Below are 24327 nucleotides of genomic sequence, written 5' to 3' on the forward strand. Positions count from 1 at the left end.
GGCGTGATAGCACAGCGGGTAGGGCGTTTGCCTTGCACATGGCCGACCCGGGTTCGAATCCCAGCATCCCATATGGTCCCCTGAGCACTGCCAGAAGTAATTCCTGAGTGCAGAGCCAGGAGTAACTCCTGTGCATCGCTGGTGTGACCCAAAAAGCAAAAAAAACAAAACAAAACAAAAAAAAAACACTGGACATTATTCCAGAACTGCTTAGGTAAAACTTAACTACTCCACCAATGTGGAAATTAAAAGCACAACAATTTTAAATGTTCTCCCCAGAGTTCCCTCACCTGTTGTTAGTAGAAGGAAGACTTGGAACTTGTTTCCTCACTGGCTGTCTAATTTCTTCCCTTCTGCTGCACATTTTTTGTCTTTTCAATATTTTCTTAAAATATAATCTCACAGTTATGCATAAGTATGTCATTTAATAGTACTTCTCAGTTGTTTTATAGAGTATTCTTCCTATGAAATTCAGCGTGGTGGGGTATGTGAATCTGGCTTAGTGACTTTATTCTGGGTGGCTACCAGGCCACACCTTGAGTGCCAGAAGAGAGGGGGTCAAACTTAGAGCCCTGTACAAGGAAGGCATGTCCTCTGCCACTAGCACCATGCCCTCACCCCAGTAATAGTTTTTCCTTTTTAAAACAGAAGTCACAGACAGGATGCAGTTGTGTTATAAATCTCTTTCTACTTACCCAAGTAGCACTGCACTGTAGCAATGTCGTCCCGTTGTTCATCAGTTTGCTCGAGCGGGCACCACTAACATCTCCATTTGAGAATTGTTGTTACTGTTTTTGGCATATCAAATGCGCCACGGGTAGCTTGCTCGGCTCTCTGAGGGACAGAGGAATCGAACTCGGGTCAGCCGTGTGCAAATGCCCTACCTGCTATGCTATCGCTCCAGTCCCAGAAAGTATCTTACGGACTAACATGAATCTGTCTTCAAAAAGCTCAGGCAAAAAAAAAGTAATGAATAGAGTGACACTTAATACAGCCTTTGGGATTAATTAATTTAATTTCTGTTCCCTTTAAAAAAAAATTGCCTGAGCTCCTATTGAATCTGGGCAGGGTGGGGGTGGGGGTGGGGGAACCACCCCACATCTGTTGTTTTATTTATAGGCACAATTTCTAAGAAGCATATTCTATAGCAGACGAAAAAGCAGTTGACAGCTCATAATTCATAAAGTTACTGAGGCCTAATCTGATAGAACAAAATGTACAAAACTCCCTTGCCTGGTTCAGGCCCTATCACTTCCCCTTCAACTGAAGACAGAAGTGGCGCAACGGAGAAGTGGAGCATAGGTGGTTACGGTTTGTTAAGAAAGGCACTGGGAGATGAGAATGCAGAAAGGAATACCCTATCGAGAGCCCTGATTGCTTTCACCACCGGGCTCTGCATTGTCCTGAGTCACTGGGTACTTTTTCATTAGCAACATCACAGGTATTTCCAGGCCAACAAGCCAACATTTTCCTGCATATTCCCATCATCAGCTGGGAGGTTTTAGCAGTCTGTCCTCTACACATTATTGCCAGCTTGGCTGGCGCTCTCTCTCTCTCCCCCCCCCTTTCCTCTCTCTTCCCCCTTCCTCTCTCTCTTTCTCCCTCTCTTTCTTCCTTTCTATCTTTCTCTCTTTCCTCTTTCTCTTCTTTCTTTCTTTCTTTCTTTCTTTCTTTCTTTCTTTCTTTCTTTCTTTCTTTCTTTCTTTCTTTCTTTCTTTCTTTCTTTCTTTCTTTGTTTTTCCTGGGCTTTCTATTTTATTTATTTTAAATTCAAATATATAGGAATTAAAAAAGATTTTATTTCAAAAATATTTATTTCACTCTTATAAAGTTGTTCAGAGTGAATTATTACATTCAATATTCCAACACCAATCCCACCACCATTACACCTTCCTACCACCATTATTTCAAATTTTCCCAACCACCACCCAAACCTGCCCCAATAGCAAGCCCTAAATAATTTATTTTGTCTTGCTTGTTATGAATAGTGTGCTTAAAAAAAAAATCTAAAAAGATATCCTTAGAAGAAAATACGGAAGACTGTTGTGTCTCACCGTGGAGCCATTAAGCCCTTGTATAAGAGATTACTAACATGTTACAGGTTGAGCCTGGTGTGTTAATATTTTCTTAATCAGGATTGGTTGCCTTGTACGTTACATCCAATCGATGTGGTGTGCTATTCCTGGCATCGGTGGTGCAGAGTATGAGATGTCCCTCCAGGAATTGAAAATTTTTAAATAGGGTGATACAGCTGGAGTCAAATTTTTAACTGGATGGTGACTTTGAGGTCCATAAGCATCTCGGTAGCGTGTTGATCTCTTCCACGATTATTTATGAGTCTCTGTATGATGGCTGGTTAATGAGCTTCCGTGGCGCCTGAGGTAGTTCATGGGCATGACTGCCAGGCTCCTGGAAGAATTGGGGAATGCAGAGAGGTTGCTCATCCCTGACTCCATGAGAACCTGGAGATTTTGGTCACAAAACCTGCATACCTGAGTTTCTCAACTGATTCATTCCTGGCTGAGGCTCGTCCTGAGCCTGTGGGGTCCGGCCATGAGCAACCAAGCATGTTTTCCTGTCAAGAATATGAAATGTTGGTTGAAATTACGGATGGACTCGTTTTGAATTGGGATCAAACTTGATTTTTTTCCCTTTTTTAATTCCACTCAACTGTTCTCTGGAGTTCATTGGACAGGGATGCTTTGCCCCCACCGACTCTGAAGCTTTCATAGAAATGCAGCCTTGCCTCAACTATCATTTATATCTCCATGAAATATATTGAAATACCATTTGTATATTTTTAGCCTTTTTTTTTTTCTGAGACTATTTTGAGAAACCTGGTCAGATATTTTTCTCTCATCAGTACATGTTGCTTCTGTTTGACCACAAAGGCCTCTCTGTGGCTAACAGTCCAAGCAAAATCAACTAAACAGGTAGGCACAAATTTTAATTTGCATACATAAGGCTCTGCAATCTAATACTGTTCTGCAATCTACTACTGTTCATTGCCCTGAGATTTTCTGAGAATTTGATGATCTGATCCAACTTCTGCCCTTGACTGGTACATCTGAAATTATCCTTGAAGATAAAGTCATAAACAGATTAAGTCTTGGTATTTCATGGTGAGGTAAAAAGCCTTTTCTTTTTTTCACTAATGATCACGGAATGTTGTGAGCTGTGATTTAATCTCATTTGATGATGTGCAAATACATTGCTGCCTTGAACGCCCTTCATATACTTGTTGAACTTACTACCATTTCATTTTTGGATCCTTCAAAATTAAGTGGAGCAGGCTGAAGCAATAATAGGGTGTTTGCCTTATATGCCACCAACCCAGGTTTGATCTCCAGCTTCCAGCTTACCCCGTGAGCCCCATCAGCGGCGATCCCTGAATGCACAGCCAGGAGTAAGACCCGAGCACCACTGGTACTTGTTGGAAATGTGGGCTTCTGCACACCACCCCACCCACTGACCCTAAAAGCAAAACAAAAACCCAAAGCAAAAAATCAGGTGAAATATATACATAGAAGAGATTGTATTCATTTATTGGCATATATAAGTACTTGTAAATTATTTTCTGCGTTCCTTCGCTGTCGAGTGATTAATCAGAAGAGGCTATTTGTACCTTGCTGAAAGTGGTAAGTTAGCCAACTATATTTAGCTGAATAAGACCATTACATCCTTGGGGAAGAATGTGCTTAGTTTAGCTGTATGAGAAAATATTTAATAAATGCTGCTCTGAATATGTTTAGCCTTGCCCAGTGGACTGGCGAGAATTCAAACCTGATAAAGCAGAGGTGATGGCGAGTGACTGGGTCTCCAGTCCAAACTCAGTTGAACAAACCCACCTCTTGTCAGCCAGGGCTGTCACCGGCCTCTCTCCTGTTGCCAGCCGCTTTTCCAGCAGCTGGAAAAACCGCTGTCCTCCAGAGGTTTTCCACTTCTGCCATCTGAGGGCTCGGAGAGCTGCAGTGTGGCATCTGGGGGAGGCAGCGAGAGCCGGGAGGGGCTTGGCAGCCCTCTGTGGTTGGAATCCTTCCTTTCCCCCCTGGCTGCCGGCAGGACATTAGGTGACTGGCCTTGCTTTTCTTAGCCCCAGTCTCCTATGCGAATCGGGGACAGTTACAGTCTGTGGCCATGGAGAGGAAGTGAGGAAAAGCATGCAAAGCCCTTGACGGCACAGAGTTGGGCTGGTGGGAGCCGCCAGTTGTAACAAGGTGGCAGTTGTGTAGCCATGGCTCTCGTGGGCTTCGTGGTGGGAGTGGCAGCAGCAGTAGGACTAGTGGTGGCATGTTGGTGGCGGCGGTGAGGTGGTCATGCAGGGGTATGGGTGGAAACCAGCAGCAGCAGCAGCAGCAGGAGGAGTACACAGAGTAATCCATCAGGATAATTGACTTCTTCCTACTTTTTTCCCTTCCCAAGTTTGTTGTATGGTCTTTGAGTGGTAGTGGGTGATGGTTCTTTTGGCTTAAGTATCAGGAAATGTGGCAGCCGCCTTTGGTCTGAAGTTGCCATGGGACCTCAGGCAAGTTGTGAGCCGCAAGTCTCTTTCTCCCCTCTAAAGCACCGGCCCCCACAGCGTCCACCTCGGAGACTCCTGTGAACCGCTGTCAAGTAGGATCACAATCCACTACAGTCAGTGACTGGGCCCTTCAACCGATCTGCATCATGATGGGATGGTCACCCACCCCCATGCCATGGGGCCCGTGGGGGGTGGGGGCAAGGAGGAGCCAGGCAGTGGTTCTCCGTGTTGGAGGTCCTTCGGCATTCAGGCTCTCTCAGTGATACGGCTTTCCCAGCAGCGACTCCTCAAGCTTGACCCATTCAGAATGTGGTCCGGGGCGCTTTTTAAGCCTTGCTTTGTTTCCAGATGTGAAGTCTTTATTTTTCCCTCCCTCTGGCTGTGGAGACACGCACTGGGCAGTGTGTGCTGCCATGACAGAATGCCACAGACTTGAGTGGTTTAAACAGCAGACACGGCGGCAGTGGAGGTGGCTGCAGGTGTGCATTTCACGCGTTAACTTGGTTGGGGTTCTCTGAGGACCCCTTCCTAGCCTCCATTCTTTGCTCTCCTCGCCTGGCAGAAAGAGGTCCTTATTCCATCCTGACGGGTCCCACACCTTGGTATTTTTTTAGACCTAATCACCTACCAGAAGTTCCACCGCTTCGTCTTCTCACATTGGGAGTTTACACCACAACATACAATGGGGACACAGTTTCTGCAGTCTCCTTGGAAATGCATGAAAAGTAAGGTGGATTGATGGATTCAGTATGAAGAAACAAATGTAGTCAGGTGTTGAAGAATCTAGAATAAGGATTTATGTCCAGGCTGTACAGTTCTTTCAACTTTTCCATGTGTATATGAAAAAAAGGTCAGGGGAAAAAAAAAAACCCAGTTCTCACTGAGGAGTTGAGAATGGAACTTGATGGTTCTTTTCTCTGACTTCCATCCAGGCTTTCTTCAGTCTGCCTGTTCCCACTGGGCTCCTTGGCTGTTTTCTCTTTGTTCTCTCCTCACTTAGCCCCCAAGGTTCCAATCTGGCTCAAAATGCCGCTTCACTATCCGATGTCCGTCCATGCCCCAGTAGAATCTTTCCATCTGGTTTCCTCGCCTTGGCCCTTTTCTGCTTGAGGCCTGTTTCCATTCTTACTGGCTTCTCAGTGTCCAGAGAAAGACCCTACTTTTAACTTATATATATATATATTTTTAATTGTAGTGGGCGGAGTGAACGGGGCCACACCCAGCTGTACTCAGGGTTTATTCCTGGCTCTGTGTTCAGGAATCACTCTTGGTGGGGCTCACATGACCCTGTGCAGTGCAAGGAATCGAACTGCAGTCTGCAGCATGCAAGGCAAGCGCCTCACCCTCTTACTCTCCAGCCCTTGCTCTATTGTCTCCAGGCATTTCTGAGGAGATATTCCACCTATTGAACTTCTGCTTGCCGATCAGATGTGGGTGGATGAGGAGTTACCTGCACAGGTCCCTGTGATGGAGACGCCAGCCTGGCTCACCTAGACCCCCCCTCCTGCCCCCCCCATACCTTTTTATTCATAGCTCTTCCCTATTTTCTCTACTTGATGTTCATTTTCTGTTGCATAGTGAAGGGGAAAACAAAATCTTGTTTATTGGGGAGTAGATGCAGAAATTGCTAATAGTCGGGTGTCTTTACTTGAGCACAATAAAAATATTAGGGGGAGAGAGAGAGAGAGAGAGAGAGAGAGAGAGAGAGAGAGAGAGAGAGAGAGAGAGAGAGGTACTGGGAATTAGAAAATATTTTACCTACTCGATTGTGGGATCAACATAAAGTATCTGTGTCCCCTAACATCCTAATGTCCTTTCCCTTAAGGAATTTTGGCAGGAAAATTGAACTCTGGTGGAAAGAAATGGGCCAAGTCAAATCCAAGAACACTACTTAGATACTTTGTGACTTTGACCAAATGACTTCCATGATTCTCCACCTCCACTTTCCTTGCCTTTAAATTAGTGGTAATCAGAACCCTAATGAGGAGGAAATGGCAAGTGTATCTGTAAATCCTCCCTGTGGAGGTGTGGCATTCTTTTTTCAAAAATGTTCAGTACTGGGGCACAGCGGGGAGGGCGTTTGCCTTTCATGCGGCCGACCCGGGTTCGATTCCCAGCACCCCATATGGTCCCCTGAGCATCGCCAGGGTCAATTCCTGAGTGCAGAGCCAGGAGTAACCCCTGTGCATCGCCGGGTGTGACCCAAAAAGAAAAAAAAATGTTCAGTACTAATCATTCAGTCTTTCAACAAAGACTAGGCAGCCCATTGGTTGGGAGTCCTTCCGCCACCTTCTTTGATGCTCTTCATCACACTTCACGTGGTCAGTAGACCAACAGACCAAAAGACCAATGTCCCCTTTAAATCAGTAGCTTCTGATATATTGTGGATTCAGTGCTAAATTATTTTTCTGGTAGGTGGTGGGGGTGGTGGATGGAGGTGTCCCCTTTCTTCCTCATTTAATCTGCTCTTGATTGCGAATTGTCCTCTTGCTTTGGGGGTTTCTGTTGTTATTTGGGGAGGGGGGATGGAGGGGGTCATGCCCTGCAGTGTTTCAGGACTCCCACTGGCTTAGCTTGAACTAAGTGGTGCCAGGGATTGAACCTGGACCTCAGCCCAGTTAGTGAAGTCTCTGACCTCTCTGTAAATTGTAATCTTTTAAGTTCAGTTTCAATCAAGGTGATCTGAATCACGTTCAGGCTGGCCTGTCCAACTGTTCTCTTGCATTTGAGTTCTCTCTTAACTGGAGACTTCAGCTACTCAAGGGCCACCCCAAAGCAAAGCTATAATGGTTGGTATGTTCGCTTGTGCTAGGAAGGTGCTGCTTACTGCTTGTTTTCCCTAGTGTAGTCTCTCTAGAAAGAAAACCAGGTGGACAGATCTCCTTTCACTTGCTTTTAAACCATTACTCGGAAGAGCAAAGTGGGAGTAGATACATTTAAAGATAGCTAACACTAACTCATTTTGAGCCTTTGAAGACTGGCAAACTTGGGTTTAAACTCTCTTGAGTTCCCCAAGACTGTTTATCTCTGAAAATAATGGGGTTGTGGCTGAAGTTTCGTTTTCGCTTGTACTCCTTTGCTTCCATTTTTAATTGCCCGGGTTTTGTTTTATTTTTTTTCACCTCCTTCCTCTAAAAAACGCCTTGTTTTGCAGATACAGTTCCGTTTTTCATTTACATTCAGAAAACTGAATTATTAGTAATTCAGATATATTAGTGTTATCTCATAGAGGGAAAGTGGAGTATGTTGAAAATAATGCATTTTATACCGGATTTCTTAAGGAAAATCAGTATATCTAAAAAATGAAAGGCAAAAAAGGCAGTGTTCTAACCTCGCATGTGCTTTCAATTTTCCACTTTTAAAAAAGCATTAAGAATTCTTTCTGTCTGGATTATATAGTTTGTATCCTGTAAATTTACAGTTGAGTGTTTTTTTTTAAATCTATTAATAATAATTACATGAATAAATCTAAATTAACAATAGCTACCCACTTGTATGTACTTTCTGTATACTGGCCACAGTACCATGTTTTATTCATTTAACCTTTACTAAAATCATAATTATTCCCATTTTTTACAGACAAATAAACTAGTGTTCAAGTTAATTAAGACCAAGATTACACTCAGTAAGTGGCAAAACCTGGACTATAGCACTGGCTTCTTTGGCTTTAAACCAGTTTTTAAATGATTCTACTGCAGATTAAATAGGTAATTCCAAATGAAGGGATCCAAGGTTTTCTTGCTTGGTTTGGGATTTTCAGCTGCAGAGTACTATTTGGTTTTGTTTGGGGGCCACCACACCCAGTAGTACTGGACTCTCCTGGCTCTGTGCTTAAGAGTACTCTTGGCCGTGGTCAGGGGACCATATGTGGTACCGAGGATTCAGACTGTTACCAGTTGTATGCAAGACGCAACTTCCCTCTTAAACTGCCTCTCCAGCCTTAGCTGCAGCATCTTAACCCACATTCGTTATGACCTTGTCCATACAGTTTAAGACATTTAAACCAGGCGATGATGATTCCTTGTAGGAATAAAAGTATGAACATGCTTATAAGATTTATTTAAGCAAAGTCTTGGAATTTGTTAGGTTATTTGCCCACCAGTTTATTCCGTTTTTTTTTTCCCCTTTGAAGTAGTGTGCGAAATAATTTTAGACGTTTTGATTCAGCCTCAGTGAATGTACAAACACCTTAATGGAATAGTGATCCACACTGCACGGATGCTGTCTTTTCTGTGTGTTTGTGTTGCGTTGTGAAAGGTAGTTTTTCATACACTTCCAAGCTGCTTCCATCCGAAATGAAATACTTGGCTTGGGCAGTCTCTAGAGTCCCAGAATTTCGGCTGAAACTTTCCATTTGTCCCTGCCAAGCACTAACTCTAAAATATCTTTTTTTTTTTTTTTAAATGGAGAATGCATCCAAAAGCTGCAGCTGTGTGTCGGTTTCATCTTGCGCTGGTTAGCAGTGTTGGCCGTTTAATGCAAGGAATGCCACCGTCTCCCACACACCCCTTTATCCAGAGACTTTTGGGGCCTGCCTGTGTGAACATCTTGCGGGGAGATGTATGTTTTGAGAGAGGGCTCTCCTGTTCTTTGTGGTTGGCTGACTGGGGGGGAATTGAACTCTAGTGGGAAATGATCTGATGTCTCTTCCAACAGCCAGGACATCCTTGTTCTTGTCGGGGTGGAAGACAGGTTGCTCCCTTTTCCTGAAACTGCACAGCTTGTGGCACAGCTTATAAGACCCTTCCATATTCTTTCTTCTTAAGCAATATCGATTCCTCCTGGTGAACAACGATCCTACTATGTGACTAACTATTGTTGGATCCTGGAAGAGGAATCTACAAATTCACCCAGATGCAAAAGTGTAAACTTGGCTCTCTAGGCACCGGCTACTGCAGAACTGAAAAAAGAAAAAAAAAAAAGCAGTCCTGATTCAGGTATAGAAATGTGTTCCGAAGATGCAATCGAGCGCCAGCTTACATATGAGCCTTGTGAGGACCGTGCCCTGTGAGCCTGTGCTGCTATGCTTCGTAACTACCACCTAGGGCTGGTATATTGTGTATTTCTTTTTCTTTCACTATCATTATATTTAAAGAATTGTGTACTGTCCTGCCTTACAGACTTTTCCAAAAACATCCTGCCAAATCTGTTCATTCCTAGCCATTGTCATTTCTTGTTGCATTTCTTAAAGTGGTGTCTAATAGAAAAGTAAATCTTGACCTTGTATATTCTGTAAAATGAAGGGAGTTCTTGATCTGGTGGTTGTTGAAACAATTACCATTTTGCTTTAGAATGCTTTTTTAGGCGTTTAATGGTAATTGATCCTGTTGCTCCAAGTAGAAGTTGTGAGCTTTAAAGGTTTCTTGGGTAGGGCTTCCACATTCTCTATGTTTACATATCTTCAAGGGGAAATAGATTGAATCACAAAGAATTGTACTAGGAAATAGGAAATCCTTGAATTGTTATTTTTAAAAACATTGAATCTTGTATAGTTTACCTCTTACAATTCCCATTGCAAAACTTTGATCAGTTGTGATGATTCATACATTTGGATCAGAAAGCAGTTTTCCAACATTAAACAGTGGGAAATTCACTAGGTATATTTCAAAAGGGATTACCTGTTCTTCCTACAGTAATTGTATAGTGTTTTTCTTCTTAAACTACTCTTCTCTTTCTTTTTCTGCCTCTCTCTCCCTCCCTTCCCTCCTTTTCTTTTATTAAATCCAGGACCACAGACAAGCCAGGCAAGTGCTTTATTCCCGAACTATGTTCCCAGCCCCTTAATGATTATTATTATTATTTTTTAAATTTTTATTAGTGAATCACCATGAGGCACAGTTACAGACTTACAAACTTTCATGCGTGCATTTCAGTCATACAATGGCTGAGTGCCCATCCCTCCATCAGTGCCCATTTTCTACCACCAATGGTCCCAGTATCCCTCCTACCACCCCCACCCCATCCCCGCCACCCCATCCTGCCTCTGTGGCAGGGCATTCCCCTTAATTATTATTATGAGTCAAAGACTTAGTGAAAGTTTTAGTGTCCTTGCAGATACCTAATAATGTTACAGTGCTTTTAAGAAACATAACGTAACATACTTGTATGAGTAAAACAAATGATGTTTTGTAGCTCTAAAAACTGAAGTCAAACCACCATTTTTTGCTAAAGAAGTATTGAGAATTACAGAAATCTTCAAACTGAAGAACAGAGAAACAAAAAGGAACCTTTTTTTATTTCTTAACGTGGAATGTTTGCCAATTCAGTAATAAAATAACCATTGGTTGCATGTTTCAGTCACAATTAGATGAAAGCTTTAATTATCACTTAATTTAACTTTCATATTTGCCTGCAGAATGAGTGTGTTGCTAAGATTCTGGAAGGAGATAAAACTTTGTTAACTAATTTCATTTTCAGTTGCCAACTTTAAAGATCTTGCTTTTGAGACTTAAAATGCCCATATCATTTTTGAGGAGGAGTGGCGGGGGGGATCTGGACTTTGTGAATGGCAAGTGAGATTAGACCTGCCATTTCATCCTAGCATCTTGTAACCTTCCGCCGTTTTTATACTAAGGCCTGCGAATTTGAGGGGACTAGTGAGACATTACAGTGAATCCTGATGGATCACATTTTTCTCTGTCCTTTCTCACTTTCTGCCAAGTAAGCTAACCACCCAGGCAACTCGACATCCATTAGTCTGTCTTTACGTTTTCCTTTTATTATTTGTGCTGATAGTAGGATCCTTCATTTTATTCAGAGTAGAAGGCATTCATGTCGGAGGATATTTTTGTGACCTGATACTCTTCTAAGGCAAAGGGAAATCGTTTCTGCTTTTTATTAGAGAAAATGGAATGGTATGCTCTTTCATTTTATAGTACTTAAGAAAAATTTTTTATAATGTTTTCTTTAAAAAGACTATTAAAGTTTTAAGACAGTTATCTTTTAAGTGGTTTTCATATTATACACTCCCATTTTAGCTTTCAGAGATTTGGAGGAAAGCATTGCCAGAACTTCTAAGGGGTCTCCCAGACTCCCACATGGTTCTATTATCATAATAGTATACCCTTAAAAACACTGACCTTCCCCCTCCCCATACAGATTATTAGCTCCATTTCAGGTTATTCTTATTCTAGGAGCTTGGGCTGGTGCCCAAGGATTCATTCTAGCAAGTTCTCTAGGTGTCAGGCTCAGGAAAGTGGAGAGGTGAATGGCCCCCTTGCTTTGATGAACTTCACAGTCTGCAGAAATCAGTGGCTTATCTTTAGGAAATCCAGAAGTTGCCTGAGTGCCAAGAGCTGCTGAGATGAAGTGATGAGCTTTGCATCCCCCAGGTGCAGAGGTTGATGACCCCAAGTCAAAATGCTCTGTCCTCAGGGATAGCTGAAGATACTAGTGGGCTCTTTGTAGTAGAGAGTCACCTTAATCATCCATCTGCCTTTGAATTGCTCAGCCTAAAAAACTTGGCCCCCCAAATACTGTGTCCCTAACCTTTATGGCGGTTCCAACTTTAATTAATAAAAATGGAAAACTCAGTTTCTCAGTCTTAATAGCTATGCTTCAATTGCACTGAAACTGTACTCGACTGGTTGATTAGTGAACACAGCTAATAGAACTGTCCATAGTTACGGAAAATTCTGTTAGATATTATTGCTGCTGGGGTTTCTTCTGCGACTGTAGCTCTTTGAGCCTGCATGGTTGCAATGGTTAATAGAGATAGGAGCATAATCACATCTAGTTCAGGGCATATTCCAATTTTAGATGACAGAATTTAGGGCTTGCAAAATAAATCAGGCTTTATTCTAAAAAATGTATTTTTACTTTCGTATCATGAATATGCTAATTAGAAATTTCCTTGATATATGCATGATATATAGCTTTGCGAAGAATCATGTTACTAAAATCTCTTTTCACTAGATTGTTAATATTTAGTCTTAGATTATAAACTCTTCCTATATAAGCAATGGCCCTTAAGAGTCTGGAAAGCAATTTATTGATAGTTAATGAAGCAGACCACACATAGCTATATTTCTGTAGAGACTCACGTATTTGCAGTTTGAGACATTTGTGGTGAATCTACTTAGCTCCCCCTTCTGGTATTATGAGAAAAATATTTTCACTTAAAATGGTTTCGTGTGTTTTCAGAAGGAAAATAGCAAGATATTTTGAAGGTTATTATGTGTGGCATCAGTTTGATTTTTTTTAAATATTTAAATTGGTAAGACATTAACAGAACATGGAGAAAATTTGTGGAAGTTTCATGTTTATTTGGGGTGGAGGGTCAGGGTTGGGCCACCCTCTGCAGAAATAGGGATTTGCTTCCAGCAGTGCTCAGGGGATCGAACTGAAGTCAACTGCATGCAAGGCAAAAACCTTAGCCTTGTTCTTTGTTTCCAAGCATCGTACTTCTTAACCTCTTAGCTGACCAAACTGTATATGTAAGCAAATAAAGGTTTTGGCAGTGGGTACATAGAACCTTCATGTGTTTGAATTAAGCGACTGTGTGTATGGGATTCTCTATGTTATAGGCTTACTGACACTGTGGGACTTGGGGCATAAGTATAGAAGGGGGCCTAAGCACCTTTTCCCCATTTAAATTTTTTTTTTGGAGGAGACCATATGTGGTGCCAGGGATCTGACCTGGGTTGGCCACTGGCATGGCAAGTCCCTTTACACACTGGACTTTCTCCCTAGCCCCATGTTTTGCCTGTATTAAGTCATAATAACATGCTGTTTAATGGAGTCCATCCTAGCCTCCTTCCAGCAACTCAGAGTGCTGGGAGGTCAGATTTGAATATATCATGGGAAGGGAGGTCCTCAGAGTTCTGTGCTAAAGTTCGGTGATACGGAAGAGCCGACCCATCCCTGGCCAGGCCTTTTGCAGCCAGTGCTCTGGGCATCCTCAGCATATTCAAGCCCCAAGATTTCACACTCCTCCTCTCCGCCCCCTGCAGAAGCCACGAGCAAGAGACATGTGGGAGTAGAAATTCTGGAGTTATGGTCTAGTGTTTGGAGAGTGTCCTAGGGGAAAAGTCGGTATGTTCCCTTTGCCTCCTCCAAACCATCCATCACTGTTTGAAGAGGCACAGCTTCATAGCCCAGAACCAACTTAATCATTTGTCTGCCTTTGACGTTTGCCCTTACCCAGGCTGTAGAGGAGGCTTAGAGGAGCTTCTAAAACTCAGTGCCCCGAAGCAAGGGGTCTCTCTCGCTCAGGCCTAAATCTGTGACCATCTCTTACTGAGTAGCTTGTATTATATTCTCATTTTTTTGTAGCATGTATTTTGTACGGAAATGATCTTCATGTTTCTCTAATGCATTGGATCACCCTCAAGTTTGTGTGATTTTTTTTTTTTTTCCTTCCACAGCTTTGTCGCTTCCTGATCTGGCTGAGCAGTTTGCCCCTCCTGACATCGCTCCCCCTCTTCTCATCAAGCTAGTGGAAGCCATTGAAAAGAAAGGTAACTAACATGACTGGTGGAAGCACTTGGCTCAGCTGTTACACACTTACTGCATGGGGGGCTGTAATTCATATCTGTGTCTGGGGAAGGCTTGTGCTCGCCGTGCTGGCCTCAAAGGCCCCTTGGCGCCTTGTCCTGGGGAGTCCATCTTGCTGTGTGGAACGGATGATGAGCACGTAGATCCTGTATGGGCATGATTCAGTTCACTCTCATTTTAATAAAATCAGTTTGCTTAGTGTGCAGATAATTTTGCCAAAACTTTTTGACATGCCTGCTAAGATTAATAGTAGGAGTTGATGTCCAAGAATATTTGGTACGCATAAAGAATAGATACCAGGAGGAAGCTGAAATGCCTTTCTGGCAGCACACTCACGGGTTCTCCAGAGGGCTGTGTGTTTGCGTACTGAGCCTGTTCTGTGTCCTAGGTCTGGAATCTTCGACCCTCTACAGAGCCCAGAGCGCCAGCAACCCAGCAGAGCTACGGCAGCTTCTTGACTGTGGTGAGTGTCACGGAGCAAGATGTGCACATCGATAGATGGTCATTACCTTATCTGTGTCGGGTAAAGCATTAAAACACGTCCCTCTGCAAGGTTCCGAGTTCAAAGGAAACTAGAAATCGTGCAGCGGAAGCTCCCTCTGACCTGTGGTGGTAGAACAGTGCAAGCCCGTGCCACCCTCTGAGGTTGTTCTCCTGACCAGGGTTTGCCCGCAGCGCCTCTTTGCAGGCCCATTGGCCTTGCTCACCACCAGGACCCTGGGGATCCTGCAGGAATTGCAGAGGACAGAAAGAACCTCCTGGGATTGCTCTAGCCCTGCCTGTTGACCACCTTCCCATGACCCTGCAGCTGGCGACATCGAACACATCTGGATCCGTTTAAAAACCATTTATAAGCCTGTGTCATGTCATAGTCTGTTTCTTCTGATCTTTTCCCTCCCTTCCCTCTTTTCTGCTTTCGCTCTTCCATATGTCCACATCACACTTAAAGTGCCATCGTTATGTAGTTCCATAGTGTGCTGTTAAGATAGGTTTCCGATGGGGAAGGGAGAGAATGTACTTTGGCTTGTAGCTCCTGCCCATTTCAGTTGTGTGAATCTGCCCAGTATGGTCTTTTTCAAGCTACCAGCATGTCATCAGTGAACTCAAGAGTTGAGAAGAATTTAGTAAAATTGGCCCATGTAAATACCAGTACAGACCAGTTCCAGCACATCACTGTTTAAATGACATCGATGAACTCAGTCAAAGGAGTGTCTTATTTGTCTTCTTCCTGCTTTGCCAGCATCCCCCAAAAAATCCCTAAACAAACCAAAAAAAAACCCCAAGCTATCCAAATATGAATAAATGTCCTCACCGTCCTTGGAGTTGCTCATCTTCTATATCAGCTTATAGAATCTCTTAAGACTCGTCAGTCCCTCCCAGTACTTTTTATTCTTTTTAAAGAAAAATGAGTTTTGGGGCTGGAGCGATAGCACAGAGGGTAGGGCATTTGCCTTGCACATGGCTGACGTGGGTTCAAATCCCAGCATCCCATATGGTCCCCTGAGCACCACCAGGGGAATTCCTGAGTCAGAGCCAGGAGTAACCCCTGTGCATGACCCAAAAAGAAAAAAAAAAAAAAAAAAATCAGAATGTTTAAAAACCACCAAGAGTGAAACTTGGAAGAAGAGAGAGAATTTTGGAGAAGTTCTTATGCAAAGCATACCCATTTGGAACTCAGTAAATAAAAAAATTGAAGTGTGAGGTAACTTCGAAATGAAACAGCTTATGAACATTTCTAGAAAAGACATCTCTGGGGATAAAAAGGATTAGATTGTTATCAGTGAATAGTTTGACTTAAAACACACCACCCAAATGTTTGAAGCTTAAAAAGAAATGCATTTGACTTTTATTTTTCATCTGTGCATGGAAATTGATCTCACATACAGATAGGTTATATCTTTGGTCCTGCCCACAGGCAGGTCATTAGAAATAGGTAGAAATCTTAAGTCTGTTTTCTTTCTTTCTAACTGCTTTACCAGGGTGGTAAGGAACCACTGACTTTGTCGTAGCCACTTGAATTAAAGGTACATGTTTTGGTCAGAGTATAGGTCAGATTGAACAAGTGGAACGTCACAGGAAATGCTTAGACATCAGAACGGATAAAATAGCTGTGGTGAAGTTTTTAAATTGTGACCAAGTACAAAATGATGCAGTTTAGCTTGAAAAACAAAACAAAACAAAAAAACTCTTCACACCACCTGTGAATGGAATAAATAACTCAAATTCATGTCAATCATATATTTGACAGACAGCCTCCTTCCCCATTTGAGATCAAAACAAACAGATTTCATTTGCATCCTGTGTTCTCTGAACGGGGCTGGAGTGATAGCACAGCCGGTAGGGCGTTTGCCTTGCACGTGGTCGACCCGGGTTTGATTTCTCCATCCCTCTCGGAGAGGCTGGCAAGCTACCAAGAGTATCTCACCCGCACGGCAGAGCCTGGCAAGCTACCCATGGCATATTCGATAATGCCAAAAACAGCAACAAGAAGTCTCACAATGGAGACGTTACTGGTGCCCACTCGAGCAAATCAATGAACAACTGGATGACAGTGCTACAGTTCCTGAGTGGGGCCAGCATTAACTACATCTAGAGGAATAGGATCTCCAGCACTTCTTTCAACTTAAATATTTTTCAGACTATAAAATGTTATATAATATGCTGGAGGAAGCATAGAAGTAAAACATATGTACGTAAAAAGATTATGGGTTTTAACTAATCCTGTGAATTACCTGTGTTTGAAAAGAACAAAGATTTATGGCTCACTTTTATTGACACCTACTGAATTATTTTTATTTCATTCACTCATTGGACTCATGAAATAAGTAATCGGTCACTGCTGAATGGCAAGAGCTGCCACTTGTATCCGAATTTTCTGAATGAAACCAAGGTTCTTATTTCCCACCCTATTTATATATATGGGGATGTCTTTTCTCTATAAATTCCCTATAGATTTCTTTTGGTCTCACTATATTTTTTCATGACATTGCCTGAAACAAATGACGATGTACCCTGAAACAAATGGATTTGGACTTCATGGGTCCACTTGCACAGAGATTTGTTTCTCCCCCCCGTGTTCCACGTTCACCTATGCTCAGTTCAGAACCCACAGATCGGGCAGTTGGACTGTAAGCCGCCGTTGAATTTCCAAGTGCTGGGGTGGGGTGAGATGTGGTGAGGGTCATTTTCTCTCATTTCATGAGTTGTTCGCAGGTCCAAAGTCTTTTTTGGGTTCTTTGACTTGCCTTTTCTCTTGCTATGTGTTGATTTTCCTGTCAAATTTTCTTCCTTACCCCCTTTTAGTCCAGATCAGTCCTCGCTGGACACATGGAGGGCCGTCCTGTGCCTTCTCGGGCATTCAGTGGCATCCTTGGCCTCTGCCCACTGGCTGCCAAGAGCATTTTCCCCAGTTGTGGCAATCAGATGCGCCCCTCACTCTCCGTGGCAAGGGGACGCCATTCAAGTGGGAGGAGAAAGATGGCTAAGGTGGCAGAGAGTTCCTCGTCAGCTGTCATAAGCAGAAAAGACTCAATTAAAAGTAAGGGTATTGGGAGGTGGGAGGCAGGTAGGATGCCATTTCCTTCAACCCAAATCAAACGACTAGGTAACTCTTAGCAAGCTGATTGCAAAAGCTATGCAGTTTACCTTTTTTTTTTTTTGTTTTTTAAGAGTAACTTTTAAATAAAGAAGCCATACAGATGTGTATGTATACCTCTTGGAAGAGCACATTTGGGTCATTTGAATGCAAACCCCACAAAAGTTAGATACTTCAGGGAACATTGGAATTTACATTGGAAGTTGAAAAATAAATAGCAGATACTGTGTGATCAGCCTGAGAGAACTTGGACACCGGGTGAGCCTATGCACAGCCTTGTGTGAGGCTTTTGTCATTCAAAGGCTGTCCAAGATCTTTAGAATGTGCCTCAGGTATTTGAGAAGGGTGTTGGCACATTCGCCATTGCTCTGAGCATTGTTTATAGTTTGTTCCACAAACGTATAACAATGTGTGAAGCTCTGTGGGATATAGAGCAGGCAAGAACTGTAGTCCGAGACCCTCACACCTCATAGGAAGTAAGCCCTGTGTGTGTGTGTGTGTGTGTGTGTGTGTGTGGTGGGGGGGTTTCACTGCTCACTTATGCATAAAACTCATGCACAGAAGGCGTTAGGTGGGACATGTGGAATATTCAGTATCTTCATGTCCAGTGCATCACCTGAAGCTCGTCACAATGTTTCGGATACTTCTTGGGGATATGGATTTGCTGGGAAGAGAGAGGACACGCAGCCTTTCTGGCATATGGTGGACCAGCAGCCATTGCAATGTGCCTGTAGCGACACACACAAGTTTGGGTTGGCATTTGCACAAGTCATTGTGTTACTGTACGCAGATATGGAGCAAAGTTCTAGATAAAAAGCCCTCTCGTTAAAGAGGTGGCAGGGCTCACATTGATTCTCCATAGAATGTCTAAGCCATTGAAATTTTGCTTCATCGCTTTTTGTTTGACTTGGCGGCTCCCAGCAGTGCTCAGGGGCAACTCCCTCAGGGTCTTCTCCCAGCACGCTGGTGGGGGAAGACTCCCGTAGGTGAGCTGACAACCATGTCCTGAAGATTCAGCCGGGATCTCTCACGTCATGTGCTCCAGTTACTGCTGGACTCATGCCTCCAGTGTCCCCTGCACATTGGGACCCAGTCACAGTGGGCGAGCAGCCAATGTAACTGCTCTTTCCACCCAATCTCCCTTTCACTTTACTGCCTCTCCACAAATACCAGATACCACCCCCTCCCAGGCTCCTGGCATTAGGGCTTCGGCATAGAGATTGTGGGTGAGGGTAAGAGTTGGGGGCTTCAGGGGAGTATTGGGTTTTTGTTACCCCGAAGACAGTGCACATACTTCTGGCCTTCCAGGCAGTGGTCTTGATGCTGAGGAATTAGTGTGGGTGACAGAGCCTCAGAAAGAAAGAAATGTTCCACTGTAAATACCAGGGCCACCACTTGTGAGAAAAATACACCGCCCAGAACTCATCTAAGCGTCATGTTTGTCCTCCTGCTTCTGCCTTGCTTGGGTCACATATACTCCAGACATTCATTTAGAAAATGTCGAGCAGGTTTGACCCTTTCTGTTTCCCCATGCTTCTCTCCTAGATGCTGGCTCCGTCGACCTGGACATGATCGATGTGCAAGTCTTAGCAGATGCTTTCAAGCGCTATCTCCTGGACTTACCCAATCCTGTCATTCCAGGCGCCGTTTACAGTGAACTGGTTTCTTTAGCCCAAGGTTCGTTTTCTCTTCTAAAGCTCACTGAATCACCATGCTGAGATTTGGCTGTGCTTGTAAACACTGTAGTAAACCTTCATGAAGAATTTTTAAGGAATATTATTAGTAAGCATTCATTCCCCGCTGACCCACACCACACCACACCACCACCTCCCGCCTGCACTTCCCAGCACAAATTCCCTCCCTTAGCAGGGCGCCCAGTAGAAGCTGCAGATTCTCATTGGCTTGGAAGGACTAACCACATTTTGAAATAGCTCATTGTTTAGCTTTTATCAGTGTGAACCGAACTGATGACATCCGTAAAGGTCATCATGTCCCAGGTACTGTCATCAGATTTAGGGGACCAGAGTAGGACCCATTCCTGGGGACATTCCTGTCTGTTCGGGGCCACCCCCAGAGGTGGTGCTCAGGGATGACTCCTGGCTCTGCACTCGGGGCACATTCCTGGACCGCTCAGGGACCACATGGGATGCCGGGACAGAGTAGGGTGATACCGAACCCAGATCAGCTGCATGCAAGGCAAGCACCCTACCCACTCTACTATGTCTCACCCCTCCAGGGGACAGTGTTATCTACAACTTGTTCTTGGGGATGTTCTTATCATCTTCCTTGAGTGGCCATTATAAGGCCCATTGAGGAAAGAGGGCTCTCAGCTTGAAGAGCTAATGCTCAGTTAAAGTGCTTTGGGGACAGGAAATTGTGGTTCCTACCCTTCAAAGTTAGAACCTGTGATACTTATCTGATGCTCCTGCAAATTAGCCAATCACATCATGCTTGAAGCTGCTCAATAGAGGGCAGGTTTCTGCCAGTACACCCTGAACTTATTGTGGTTTTCTTTTTTTTCTCTTTTTCTTTTACACCAGGGGTATCTTGCATTTCCATTTGACTGGAGAAGTTCTGCTTTTCTCACAGTGCCTTTTTAAATGAGAAGAACTAATATACAATCTGTTGCTCTGATACTTTTGTCTTAAATGACTCCTTTTTTTCTGGAGCTAAAATACAATTTCTAGGGGTTGATTCACTGGTACCTAAGAAACAGTCATTCATCTTTTTTTTATTTTTAAACTCACAGAAGTACAAAGCTCCGAAGAGTACACCCAGCTGTTGAAGAAGCTCATACGGTCACCGAACATACCTCATCAGTATTGGCTTACACTTCAGTATTTGCTAAAACATTTCTTCAAGCTCTCCCAGGCCTATAGCAAAAATCTTCTGACTGCACGAGTACTCGCCGAACTCTTCAGCCCTCTGCTGTTCAGATTCCCAGCAGCCAGGTAAGTTAAAGAATTGAAACATGTTTTGGATGATGATGATTTTTGGTCCTGAATTTGATGAATCTTAAGACCTTATAGATGGAGTTGGCAGGTGTGTGTGTATATTTTCCCCAAACATATCCGTTTGAATGTAAGTGAAAATGCACTTATTGTTTAGGTACACAGTTACTAATAAAACATTTTTCCCCACTCTCCGTAGCCCTGAGAATACTGAATCCCTCATAAAAGTTACAGAGATTTTAATCTCAACTGAATGGAATGAACGACAGCCTGCACCAGGTAAGGCCTTTCAGATGTTTAAAACTCTCTTACTGGTCGTTTTTGGAGCCTTGAGAGATGGGGCTTGCAAGCCCCACTGAAGTGAACAGTTTTTTTGTAAAATTGAGATCTGTTGTCACCAGTTTTCTTGTTAGTTAAAGGGAAGAGAAAAAGAGCTGAGTGGCCGTGTGTGTGGTGAGTCGTGTTCTGAGTCCAGCCTTTGTGGGTGTGGAGTGGTTGTGGTTGAATGATGAATCTTCGGGAGTCGGGGGAGTTCTCCGTCTTCCTCAGCTTGGTGTTTCTGGCTGCTGGGTTAATTCTGGAGCTCATTCTTGACGGTGACATTTTTGTTTTTCTTTCTAATACTTGTAAAGTAGGGGATTTATAATTACTATATAATTTAAAATATTTTGGAATGTGGATTTTGGAAGCAGGTATGCTGAGAAACGTCTGTCCAAATAAACATTTCCAATAATGCAAACATTTCCAATAATGCAAGCCAGTATGAAACCAGGGTGTTTACAGCAAGCAAGTCTGAGCAAGCCAGACACTTCTTTGAAAGCAGGCAGGCATTTGGTTCGCCATTTAACAAAGCAGGAAATGGAGACCTTGTTAGTGGTGGATTTCTTTTAAATGGGTGTATTTTTTATTATTATTATTTTTTCGGCTGGGAAAAGTGTAAACAACAGCCTTACTTTGCTCTTTCCTGGTTAGAAATTTTAGCTCCTGGAGACTGACTAGTGATTAGGGTCCTATAAATGAAGCTTCAGGATGGATAGAAGGTGTTGCTTGTAGTTTTCATTGATGCCTAGACTTTGAAGAAGCCACCATGAATGTATTACTTGGTCTAGGTTGCTTGTGCAAATAAATATATTTATCTCTGGGGGCTGGAGAGATAGCACAGCGGGTAGGGCGTTTGCCTTGCACGAGGCCGACCCGGGTTCAAATCCCAGCATCCCATATGGTCCCCTGAGCACCAACAGGGGTAATTCCTGAGTGCAGAGCCAGGAGTAAGCCCTGTGCATTGCCGGGTGTGACCCAAAAAAAGCAAATATATATATATATATATATATATATATATATATATATATATATACATATATATATATATTTATTTATTTATTTATCTATCTCTGTATGAGGAGGTACACAATGTGGACCCAATTTATCTGTGACAGGCAGTGGAGAATTAATTGTACCTTGGGGGTGCGGTTACATAGATCTGATTGTTTGCATTTGGAATGGGCAGACTGAGAGAAGCAAGGGTTTGGTCTAGCCCAGCTAGCGTCTCGGGAATAAGCACAGGCTCTGAAGTACTCTGGCTGCAAGTATCAGAAAGGGGTTCTATGAACTGGTTAGAGAAACAGCCAACACAGTTCAGAAAGCAAGCGTGGGACATCTAAGAAGTGTCAGTTCACGTTAGAACTAACTGCAATGTTAGTTCACGGGATGGCAGAAAGGTTTCAGCATGTGTCATTTGTGCGGGGAGTTGAGAGCTCTGTCTGGAAGCTGAGAAGGCCACCTTTGGACTCGGTAGGAAAGTAGGAAGGAAGGCAGCAGGGAGAGGTAAGGATGCCAGGGGATGAGACAACAGAAGAAGCACTTGTGGAACATTGGGCATTGATTGACAGCCAGCCCCAACCAATCCCATGAGTGGGGGGGGAGGGAGAACAAAGGACTCCTACAGTCACCGCCTCTTTCATGCCCTCCTCTCTGGGCTGCTCTGCTCAGCACCTTACTGCTGAGAGGGAGATGTAGAAACTGAAACTCACGCAGGATTTGTCTGACACCTGCAAATTGATCACATGGAGGTCTTGAGAATTTCTATGCCACCTGGTACAGAGTAATCAGTGGCCAAGTCTGGCTTCACTTGGTTCCATGTCTTCACTCAGTTTTAGAACTCATGTACAATGCTTCTATTTACATCCACATAAAGTAGCTTGATGGGTCTAAGACCCCACTGACCTACATTTTTCTGCTATGAAATGGGCCACCTGATTTTCAAGGCAGGTTGGTCCCAGCAGCTCTGTCGATGAATTAGTACGTACACCCCCAAAGGTCTGCCAGGCCATCCCCGAGGGCAGGCAGCCTTTTCAGAAGTAGAAAATGCAAGTCAGGTAAAACCTTAGTTTGAACCATTCTTCCCTTTGTGGGGTCTCCCTTAGTGCTGCTGGAGATCAGAACAGCTCTCGAGGTTGATGTGTGTCTTTGTGGTGAAGGTCTACCCCCACCCCTCCCCCTCCTCCTTTGTGTTTGCGCTCCAGCGGGGACCCAGGCAGGGCACCCTGGTTAGGGGAAGGATTCCTCAGGGCTAGTTGGAACACACCATTCATTGATTCCTTCATCGGCTCTCCAGAGGGCTTTTGAGACAGAGCACGGGTGCATTTACCGTGCATTGGTCATAAATCATTCATTCACACTGATGCTGCATTTGGGAATAGAAAGGAGACCGTGACTAGGCATCCGGGCAGCCTGAATCTGTGATGGTACCACTGGATATCTTGTCTACTTTTGGCCAGGGAGACTTGGACAGGCAGAGGCTTAAGACAATGTGTCAGTTCAGAAATGACCCCTTACTAAAGAGGCTCTTAAGTCAGGATGTGTGTACCGCAAGTCTAAGCGGATTTTAGAAGGTGTGATTGCTGACTCCTGGGGGTCACGGAATAGGCAGCGAGTTCAGAGCAAACACAGGACTTGAATTGGGTCTTGAGGAAGAACAGGTACAATTTGAGTAGAGGAACAAAGTTTGTTTCAAGGAATTTCAGAGATATACTCAAAATAAATTACAAAGTATAAACTTCTTGGGTGTTTTTCAGCAGTTGGGGGGAAATGTCCCAAGCAGTGTCCAGGGATCTGGGGACACTCAGTCATGCTGTGGCTTGGACCTGAGGCTGTGGTGCTCCATGGCCCTGCAGAGCTGGGAACCACCGCCTGTGGTGCTGAGGGGTCGATCCTGCTCACCGCACAGACAGAACAGGCACCTCAGGGCCAGAGAGGTAGCACAGCACGGAGGGGTCTGCCTCACACACAGCCAACCCAGCTCCCATCCCCTGTATTCCACATGATTCCTCCAAGCCCTGAGCACCGCTGGTTGTGCCCCCTCCCCGCCCCGCCCCCAGCTACACCCGTGACTCCTGTGCCATCTTTCCAGGCCCACAGCATGCTATGTTTCCTGGATTTATAAAACAGTCCTTGGAGGGACCAGAGGGATAGTCCAGTGTGTAGAGTTCTTGCCTTGCACAGAGACTGGGCACAGCCAGGAATGCCCCTTCCCCCTTCCCCAATACACACACACACACACACACACACACACACACACACACACACAGAGTTTTTAAAGCCAGTCCTTAAAGACAGTTTCATTAAAAACTTTGGGTTGAAAACAGTGTTTGGGCTATTCCTTTGGACATGAAGAGAATAGGGCTCAAGGAGGTTGGGGTACCCCTCCTCTCCTCCCCACCCAGAGCGTCTGGACTGTAGTTACAGGAGAGCAGCCCTGGATGCCA

General features: G+C 43.9%; 1 protein-coding gene across 1 annotated transcript in view; it reads left to right on the forward strand.

Annotated features, from left to right (window-relative positions):
* PIK3R1 (phosphoinositide-3-kinase regulatory subunit 1) overlaps window positions 1–24327 on the forward strand; it is a 91190-nt gene that overhangs the window by 52209 nt on the left and 14654 nt on the right. Inside the window, exons 3-7 of the mRNA XM_055124530.1 lie at window positions 13888–13980; window positions 14406–14480; window positions 19158–19289; window positions 20362–20563; window positions 20763–20842. Of these exons, the coding sequence (XP_054980505.1) occupies window positions 13888–13980; window positions 14406–14480; window positions 19158–19289; window positions 20362–20563; window positions 20763–20842 (582 nt within the window). The remainder of the gene's footprint in view (window positions 1–13887; window positions 13981–14405; window positions 14481–19157; window positions 19290–20361; window positions 20564–20762; window positions 20843–24327) is intronic.

The sequence above is a fragment of the Sorex araneus genome, chromosome 1, assembly GCF_027595985.1.
Source record: "Sorex araneus isolate mSorAra2 chromosome 1, mSorAra2.pri, whole genome shotgun sequence".
NCBI lineage: Eukaryota > Metazoa > Chordata > Mammalia > Eulipotyphla > Soricidae > Sorex > Sorex araneus.